Genomic DNA, 10,620 nt, shown 5'->3' on the forward strand with positions numbered 1-10,620 from the left:
GTCGCGTATACATTTTGTATATCGCTTTTTGGCCATATACGCGACTTGTATGAGCGACATTTGAAGAACTCGCGCATGCGCAGTACTATCATTTCCTGTCGTCTTGTCGCCTGCCGCTTATTTTGAAGTTTGGCGCATGCGTAGTACCAGCTTATTTGGCGGCTGTTTTGAGTTTTGGAGCTGCCGACTGTCATTTGTTGTGTAGTTATTTGTGTATTTTGTCGTGTGTTGTGCCCGCGTGTTTTAAAATTTGCCATGACTTCTTGGTCCAAACAAAATACACTGCATTTTATAGAGGCAGTGCGCAGGCATCCCTGTATATGGGATGTGAAAATACGAGACTATAAGAACATTCTCAAAAGGTACGACGAGTGGGAGGAAATTGCCAAGGCATTTAACGTGTCAAGGAAGGAATGTGAGGACAAGTGGCATAATTTAAAAAGCCAATACAGTCGCGAGTTAGCGAAAAGGAAGAGCAGCAAAGGAACTGGAAGTGCTACAAGCAATGTGTACCACACTTCATGGTATGCTTTTGAAAGTATGCAGTTCATAAGAGACAATTACAAACCACTCTCTCATAGGAGCACACATGAAGTAGTACCAGTAAGTAAATTTGTTATAATATTTTATTAATCATATATTTGGCAACATTTTTTCGTGCTAATGATTTACATAATGTGAATATTTACAATTTCACTGAAAAACATGATTCTCCATACTGCTATGGTTTGAAGTCCTGAATACTGCAGAAGAATGAGCATATTACTTTATGTCATCATTTAACAATGATGTGCAACTTATTTTCCATACTGCCATGGGATGGAGCCCTGAATACTGCAGAAGTATTCAGCATATTCTCTTCTGTTGTCATTCAGCAATGAAGTTCTTCGGCCAGTTCTGGGCAGTGGCTCCAGCACAGTAGGGGTTTCCCTCCAGGACCCAGGTATTACGTTGCCATCATCTCCCTCTCTGTCGTATGTTCCTGCTGGACAATAACTTTGAGATTTTCTGTTTTGAAGAAAATTATGTAAATAAACACAGGCTAGTGCCACCACTGTAGCTTTCCCCGGACTGAGAAGCATTTGCTTCCTCAGCACTCTGTAAACAGCACTTATAATCCCAAATACATTTTCTATTACTCTTCTTGCCCTGCATGCTCTATAGTTAAAAATACGTTGCCAACTATTTTTTTCATGCAGACCTGGAAATGGTTTCACAATGTTTTCCTCTAGGCCAAAGGCTTCGTCAGCGACGAAAACATATGGAACAGGCTTGCTCCTACCAGGAAGAGGAGTTGATGGTGGTATATTTAGAGTTTTTGTTTCTAACATTTTGTAAAATGTGGTGTCTTTAAGAACACCACCATCTGAAATCCTCCCCTGCGTGCCAACATCAGCGTAAATTATTCTATAATTAGCATCAGCAATTGCTAGCAAAACAATGCTGAAGCGCTCTTTATAATTAAAATAAACTGTTCCACTGTTGGGTGGTGCCACAATGTCAATGTGCCTCCCATCTATAGCTCCCAAACACCTGGGGAAATTCCATTTTTCTTCATATTCTTTGGCAATTTTCAGCCATTCCTCTGCAGTAGCAGGAAGCTGGAAAGAAAATTGTTACACTTTTAATTTAATTTACGCATGGACACTCAAAGAAATTCTAAATACATTAAGATACTTTGATTATAATGTATGTATAACATATAGCTCACTTTGCCTTAGAAATGTGTTATGTATTTTAAAGGTCATGGAAGCCCCAGCCACGGAAGGAGATGGTGAAGGAGAAGGAGAAGGAAGCATTAGTTTCCCTTACGATGTCACAGAAATGGAGGAGGTGACATTTGCCACGCCCCCAGAAGACATTGTGGAAGTGGAAACCACTCCACTCATCTCTGTGCCTCCACATGAAAGTGGATGTGCAACCGTGCCACCGTGTACCACTCCAAGTCCGAGTGGAAGTGGTAGATCAAGTGCACTGAAGAGAGCCAGGAGAGACCTGGATGAAGACCGAGAAGGTCTTTTACAGACCTTGAAAAAAGTTGGCGACAATTTAGCAGGCAGGAAAAGGGACCAGTTTACCCACTTGGGTGACTTGGTCGCCAATAAGCTTAGATTTCTGTATGAAAATGGCCATACTAGAATTATGGCAAGACTTGAAAACGGAATCTACAGATGTTTGCAGGAGGCAAACGATGAACTAATAGATGCAAATGCAACATAATTTATGTATTCCTTAAAAACCATGTATAAATGTTGAAATATGCATGTAATGTGCTGTCAAGTACTATTAAATAAAACTAAATACAAATTAATGTTGTTGGATATCTTTACTGTGAAGAAGGTGTCCTCAGAAATTGTGATATTGTATTACTGAGTGAAGCATGTCAGTCGATCCAAAGAACTAAAACCTAACCCATTTCAGCAAAATTTGAGAAATTTATGCTGAAAAAGATATGTGCCGTTAAAATTTTAGTTCCTATTCCAGCATCCTCACGTGGTTATGTTGGCAACATCAACGGCGCGGTAGAAAATTTGTGCTGCTGTTCCTGGTTGACAGTTACTTGTATGTACCCTCGTCCGCTCGTTAAAAGTAATTGCCCTCGTAAAACGAAGATTTCATGACAAAACATTTGCATTGTCGCGCGATTACTAATGCCAACGACTCACACACGATTGTCGGCATTAGCATCCGTTGTCAACATTATCACGCGAGGCCGCCGGAATAATAGCAAAAAACTGATATACGCGCCAGATGCATGAAAAAATTATATAATCTATTACATACTGTGATATATATATATATATATATATATATATATATATATATATATATATATATATATATATATATATATATATATAACTTTTACCTTCACTTCTTGGGATAGAACTTGCACAATGGCCTCGCAAACACGAAGAATAATGTTGCATATGGCACTTTTTGATATTCTATGCAGATACATTAACGTCGAAAAGGAATCCCCAGTGGCCAAAAAACGGAGTGTTACTGCCAGCTGATCCTCTGGTGGAATCGCTTCCCGAAAGTTTGTGTTGGTTTTGGACACAAGAGGAGCAACAAGAGATAGCAAACCGCGGAAATCCTCCATACTCATCCTAACATAATTTCTAAAATATGCGCCATCCTCTAGCGTTAATTCCTGAACGAGCATTGCGTAAGCTCCGTGAGTAGCGCGTTTGCGAAGAAACTCTCTCTGCCACCATCTACGCTTCCTCCGCCTTTTCTTCCTATCATCTTCCAAAAGAGCAAGTGTACCAGCACATAAAAATGTGAAATCTTCCAAATCGTCGTCGGAAGCCATCGCACAGTGATACAAATCAGTGTAAACGCACGCTCATACATGTATGAAGTTGATACTTGTCAACTCATACAAGTCGCGATACATGTCGCAAAGTCGCATATACATGTATCTCATACATGTGCCGATACAAATCGCAGTGTAAACGTACCTTTACATAAACAAAAAAGTTACAAAGATGTTCCTACAAGTACAGAAGCATATCATTGACTGAGAAAGACCTACAATGTTATCTCTGTTGACTACTTGCAGGAACATCTTTGTAGCTGTTTTGTTTGTGTAAGATATTTTCGATGTTTAAAGTGTGCTGCAAGTTGCATGTGATTTTTAGTGTGTGTAGGACACTGCACAAATGGACCATAAGAAAACTGTATGTACAAATTCTTCTAAATTTCGCCACTAACTTCACGAAAAGATCGATAACCAACTAAAAATCGCGTGTTCGTTATGTATTGCAGTGACGTCAACGAAATGAAGCAGATTCTCACACATCGACAACATCACACAGAAATGGCATATAACAAAAAAAAAAAAAAAAAAAAAAAACACTTGAAACTGGGAATCATTTCCCGAAACGCGTCGTGTGAAAAGTAAATAAAGAAAATCGTGACTGGCAGCAGAAGAATTATTTATAGACAAATCTAATGTCCCTTTCATCTTATTAAAAACCTGGTAATGGCAAACGGCATTATAAACAAAGCAATTCCTTTGTGCAATATGGACGGTTTCATTCACAATCAGAAACTGCACTAATTTAACTGGAGCGTAACTGTACCTAGTCGCATGACCAACTTCGTTCCCTTAATTGTAGGGTAGGCTTTGCCGATTAAAACTACTCTTTTTCTGATACGTGTTTTTCCAAAAACATCTGTCTTCGCCGTCCTTTTCAGTGCTTCATTTCGTACAACATCTGCCCAATTCACCTTTAACGTTCTCTGGTAGCACCATCTTTCAAATGGTTTGACTTCATTTTTGTCTGTATTTCCTGTGATCGACTTCCTGTGATCTGTTATCGGTTTAATTAATTTGGTAGCGTTTCCATTATGCAATGCTTTCCAACAGGTTACTTGCAACGCGTTGACCGTACACGTATGTTCTTTGCTGCAGACTGTGTATCTTCCACGCAGTTTCCTCGTTCGCCAATTCCCATAAAAACTATCGTTCGTAGCATCCGTTCACCGGCACACTTCCAATTTCTTGTACCAGAAATGAGTGCTGTCGTACGAACTATCATCTGAGTAAACACCGGACACGTAATCTTGTAACATATACGGATAGTTGCACAGTGCATTGTCTTGGAACCTGACCGTAGTCGATAATTTCTGTTCACGATAAAGGAAGGACAACACTGCTTCTTTCCTGGCTGTCACGCCTCGGTCGCGTCTCTCCTGGCACAGCGCCCTAATTTCAACAACAGTAGCATTGTATCCGCACGGAATTCTGGGTATTACTTCTCATCAGTTTGACGCTTCCGATAATTACATCCGCTTTTAATTTCCCGCGCAGCAATTCCCAGCCACGTTGCTAATGCACTACATTACTCGCGTGACACTTTTTAGAAGTGAACTGATTCCTGCGAACTCCAACCGCAATGATAATTGCTTCGCTTGCGGCCTCTATTTTGTGCTAAAAACGAGCCGTCGCATGTCAGACTGAAAGCCGAAAACCTGCTTCCAAGAGAGATATTTGTTCTCTGTGTCTATAAAGTGGTTGATGCGTGTTTAATGTTTTTTTCTCTTTCCTCTCAAAATCTTTCACGATCCGTGATTTAACGTCCTAAACAATGTTAGCTGTGATGCGTAATTCTTATTTTCGCAAGGCGAATTTTTAAAAACGGTTTGCTGCATTTGACAGACAAGGTGTTTTGAACTGCGTTACTGTGATTCACGACAACGCTGGCCCGCACATTTCCAGGACCCCGCCTATCTCACTGCATGAAAAAAGCTACTCATAGGTACACAGCGCTTGTACAAAAATATGGAATGGAGAAAGAAACAGTCTTGGTTGTAAACTTAAAATTTTTTTTATTATTCGCCAATGACGCGTTCCATCTTTATTAAGGTATCCTCGGATTGGCTAATATTTGGTAGCAATAGCACGTGGGATATCGCGCATAAAATATCCCAGCAGGTAAACATGTCCCTTTTCAAAGCTTTAAGAAGACTGCGCTTTGTCCATATTACGACATGTGGCGCAGTTCAATGCAAACCAAACGCAGCCAGGTGTACAATGAAGCTTTACGTCATACACATGCCGGTAACTGTATCAGCGCCGTTATGAACTGGAAAAAGTTTCCAAAGATATGGAGCAACCGGGAGAAATGCAGGCTTGAACACAAATGGAGATGTTGGCCACGGCTGCAGTTTGCGCTGTTGTATTTAGCCACAAACGGCACATGTTCCAAGTGTCATCTGTGGTCAGAACATGTTCCACGTAATTAGCTCTTATGGGGATAGATGTGCAAAATATACTCTCTAATAAACAGCTCTTATTTTTCAGAGGAATTGAATAATTACGTCCCCAACAAATTTTACATGCTAGCATTAGAACCAACTTGTATACTAATACAAATTTATTCTAAATGATTTGACAAAAACATCAGACATACAAAGAATCTACAAACTAATTTCATGCAGAATTGAAGATCACATTCAAAGAAACTAATTTCTTATTTATTGGCAGGGACAAAAATTACTGCTTACGCATAAATATGAAAGCCCTACAAATAAGATCTTAGTTAAAAGTACATAAACAGGACAGTCACATGAAGTCAACTGTTAATTCAATTCATAGCTCAGCAAATGAATTAATGAATAAACTTAATCTTACACTATAGATAATTATGTCTCAACAAAAATTTTCTCTGTCATAAATAGCTCTGCATTTTCAGATGAGCTAAGATACGCCTAGGTCACCAACAAATTTCACACGATACCCTTAGATCTTACCAACTTATATTCTGATATACCTATTGAATGTACTAACCATTGGAAAACAGCACTTAATCAACATAGGTAACTATCCCTGGGAGAAACAATTGAATTTATATATTTAAATTATCTCTCCTTCAATAAAATATACTAGCAGGTCATGGGTCTAGGAGAGGGTGCCAGCTAATCTAATCTAATATCTGAAATATTTGTTAATCAACTTGAACAAAAATTGGTTAGAAAAAATCTGCTGTAAACTAAAAATATTCTGTTTTATGAAAGATGTGCGAATAACACATTCCTTATCATTAATGGAAATAAAACGAAAGGTACGCAATCAACCATTCATACGTTCAAAAATATGCACAAGAATAGCCAGTTCACACTTCAGTATGACAACAACACCACCATCAGTTTTCTGGATCTACCTGTCTCCAAACAAAACGATAAACCGGCATAAAAGTTTTCAAGAAACCGACCACCACAAATGTGAATATATAACTCCTTATGCCATCGAAATTTGTTGGCAGCATATCAGTCAGTGATACACATAGTGTACAAGTTTCCACTGAGTGAAGAAAAGCTTCAGACTGAAATGGAAGCTGTCAGTTAAGTAGCTGTAGCCAATGGATAAAAGTCTTCATTTATTACAGGAAACCTGTCAGCAAAATAAGAAAGAAAGTAGAAGGAAACAGAAAGAACACGATTACAAACAGAATTATAGCCCTTCTTTATTTCTCCCATATTAGGAAACATTTCCCAAAAAGTTGCCAACATATTTAAGTCATATAATATTAGAACAGCTATCTCCACTAAGAATAATCTACGTTACAGCTTACAATATTGAAGACAATCGTGACCTTTACTGAAACGCAGGTGTCTGCCAAACTAGTCTTAAACGTTCTTTTCGGTATATATACCAAACAGGACACGCCTTTAATACGGAAAGACCACATCAACGTTTTCTTTCATAATATATCTCACAGATCAGTAACAGCAACACGCATCTGTGACAAAGGACATAAATTCGAAAGGTTTAAACAATAACTTAAAAATACTGCATTAATTACAGAAAAGTCATAAGATAAACTTATGTAAGGAACTTAAGGTTTTCGTAAACTATAAGCAAATGGGACAACATATATTAAATAAAGTAAACGATATCTACTCGATGAATTTCTTAAGAAGTTTTTGAAATATACTAAAGGGACACTAACACAGTGCAAACATTAATTATGTAGCCCACCTCTGTTTGTAATTTTCAGGAAATAGTGTTTGTAAACAGATTAGGTACACACGAAATATTTATAAACTTTCGAAAGTCAGCAGACGATATAGCAAGAATCAGTGTAATGAAATGGAGAGAAGATTAGGATATCTTGCCAGATGAATATAGCTTAACATCAACTGTGGACGAAAATGGTTCAATGGAACTGGGAGTTATTGGACATTACAAAAAATTAAGTCGACTGACAAAACAGATGATAAAGAGGTTATCTGCAGGATCAGAGGGGAAAGCATACGTGGAAAACACAGGCCACAAGAAGGAACACTAAGATGCGAAAAGTAATAAGATATCAAGGCCTAACTTACATAGCATAACATGGAGCCGCAGAGAGCAAAAACTGAACGTTAAGTCAGATATTGAAATACTAAAGGAAAATCGAAGAATGCCTCTCTGTGAACAAGAGTGTTGCACAACAGAGAAAATCGTGGTGTCTACATAAAACCAGTCAGATGGTTAATCACAAAAACTGATGAACAGAAAACTGATGACCGAAACAATACTCAGAATTTTAATTCAGAGCCTTAACGCCGAAAGACATCATATTCTGTGCAGACGTCACGAAGAAAACTGGCAGGCAAATGACTTAATTCCGCCAAGAATTGATTAAAGGAATTGCAGGCCAAAGAGTGAGCAACGAAAGCTAATGCACCTGGGCCACAATCTGAGCTAGTCTGTCTACGCATTATGTGGGAGGTCTGAGGATGGAGCACAATACAGACAGGGGAAATTACGACTTCTTAAACAAAACAATGTGCAGAGTGTATGGAAATTAAAAGCGACAATTGACAGGGGCGAAGGTGTACAACAGCAGGAGCAAAAACATCCAGTGAACGTGGGTATGCGAACGTGCGATTTACCCTTGGGTGAATGCGTGGCTGGCCTCGCACAAATACATGAGAGACGTCTATAAGAGCTCGGAAGAAATACAAAAAGCTATTTATTAAAACAACGTTATCAAATTCGATTGGTTCGTTACACAGAATGAATAAGATAGTATTTACTGTGGTATTCTAGCTTTCATTCTAGTCAATGAAATAGAGTATCACAAATTACGTTATAATTTTTCTGAGAGTTAACAAGGATTTATATTTTACTGTGCTTACACCAGGAGAACTGATAGTGAGAACTACGCATTTTACGAACAATTACACTATTTTATTGTAAAATTGTTTGTGCACTTGCTGCTTGTGTGATCACTGTTTCAGTCTAATCCATGTGGGCACACGGAACGTATTCTGTTTAGTGATCTTCCAGTTCGCACAGTCTTCGGTTGGTGGTGAATAGCTCCAAAACGTGCCACTGCTTCTAGAACATTATTTTGATGGCGTGGAGTGTTAACACTCTTCTCAATGTAAGGATGTATCAAATGGTTCAAATGGCTCTGAGCACTATGGGACTTAACATATGAGGTCATCAGTCGCCTAGAACTTAAAAACCTAACTAACCTAAGGATATTACACACATCCAGGCCCGAGGCAGGATTCGAACCTGCGACCGTAGCAGTCACTCGGTTCCAGACTGTAGCGCCTAGAACCGCTCGGCCACTCCGGCCGGCAAGGATGTATCCCTTCTTGTCCCAATTTCTCGAGGACATTTCTCCTTTTACCAGAGTCGTCTTCCTGGTAGTTGGGATGCTGCTGAGAAAATAAACACAGAGTATTTATGGGTGCTACATCCGTTACAGTTGTCTACAAGACAAAAGGCAAACTTCTTGACTGTCTCTTGCATCTTTACATACGTGCCGTCTGGACAAGAGAATCGGCTCGTGATATGGCTTTGTTATTGAACAAAACTATATCTAGATTCTTTTTATGTCCTTCCTTCTGCGCCACTGTGGTGCTGAGAAATGAGCAGTACGACACTTTTGTTCTTTTGGGAACATAACCTATTCAAAACTCTGAAAAATATCTCTGAACTTAGAAGCTGTCATTTCTGGTGGGATTTCCTTGTCTTGTATCTCAATTTCCCATTCCTGTAATGTTTTCCTGCTATTCACCTTCAAACGACGGGGCACGTGTGAAAAATTATCTGTCGTAATATATGTTGCAATTCGTCCCAACGTCCTCATTGGTGTCTTTTGCTACACTAGAAGCAAAGCTGGTTGATTTGTCCTATCAGGGAGCAAAAAATGCATTCGTTTCCTCCGACGTAATATTCTGCCATTTTTTCCTTGATTCTAGCAATGTACCTACCTTTTAAGTTAGTAAAATGCACTATCTCCTCTAACCAAAGAGATGAAATACCACAGGGAGGGAACACTGCGACTAGTATGTAGCAAACTGAACCATCCTCCGCTATCTTTTCGGTAGTCCAAAGAAGGAGGCGTGATACAGGAGGCAGATAATGTACTAAATAACTAAGAGATAATCTCCACTAACGAACGCTTAGTAATTGCAGCCAAAGCGAAATTATCCTTAAAAATGAAGGACGAGCTCCTGATATACTTCATCTTTCAGCTCTTACTGTAACACATACATACAAATGCTCCAGTCTAAGACAGCCTAATGCGAGTCATTCAGAATAAGAACACATACTGTGGAACATATAGTCTAGGCTAAGTCTTCGTGTGGTTTAATACACATTTCGCTATACATATGAGTTATTCAGAACAGAGAAATTCCAAAAATGGTTCAAATGGCTCTGAGCACTATGGGACTTAACATCTACGGTCATCAGTCCTCTAGAACTACTTAAACATAACTAACCTAAGGACAGCACACAACACCCAGTCATCACGAGGCAGAGAAAATCCCTGACCCCGCCGGGAATCGAACCCGGGAACCCGGGCGTGGGAAGCGAGAACGCTACCGCACGACCACGAGCTGCGGACAGAGAAATTCCAAAACCAGTGGGAGGAGATATGTGTATCCCATAAGTTCCGGAGGACTGAGCCAAAAGAAAAATGTAAAAAAAGTCTGCTTTCACATAAATTGTGGGTAACGCATGGTTAAATTTGTATTTAAGACTAGTAGAATAAACTTTGTGTCACGTGGATCAAATAAGGAAACCCCGACTTACGGATTAGTTATTTAGCAACAAACCACACAGCCAGTGGAAAACATACTGCCGGAAAAAAATTGGCACAC

General features: G+C 39.2%; 1 protein-coding gene across 1 annotated transcript; it reads left to right on the top strand.

Moving 5' to 3' along the window:
- The first annotated feature begins 235 nt into the window (after window positions 1-235).
- LOC126194987 (uncharacterized) lies at window positions 236-2,298 on the top strand. Its single transcript, XM_049933404.1, has 2 exons — window positions 236-603; window positions 1,744-2,298. The coding sequence occupies exons 1-2, from the start codon at window positions 256-258 to the stop codon at window positions 2,218-2,220; spliced, it is 825 nt and encodes a 274-aa protein (XP_049789361.1). The 5' UTR covers window positions 236-255; the 3' UTR covers window positions 2,221-2,298.
- The last annotated feature ends 8,322 nt before the right edge of the window (window positions 2,299-10,620 follow it).

The sequence above is a fragment of the Schistocerca nitens genome, chromosome 7, assembly GCF_023898315.1.
Source record: "Schistocerca nitens isolate TAMUIC-IGC-003100 chromosome 7, iqSchNite1.1, whole genome shotgun sequence".
In the NCBI taxonomy this organism is placed as follows: Eukaryota; Metazoa; Arthropoda; class Insecta; order Orthoptera; family Acrididae; genus Schistocerca; species Schistocerca nitens.

Excerpts from the sequence above, each read along its gene's own strand:
- LOC126194987 (XM_049933404.1), top strand. The coding sequence starts at position 256 with ATGACTTCTTGGTCCAAACAAAATACACTGCATTTTATAGAGGCAGTG. Across the intron at positions 604-1,743 it reads GCACACATGAAGTAGTACCA|GTCATGGAAGCCCCAGCCAC; the intron begins GTAAGTAAATTT and ends TGTATTTTAAAG.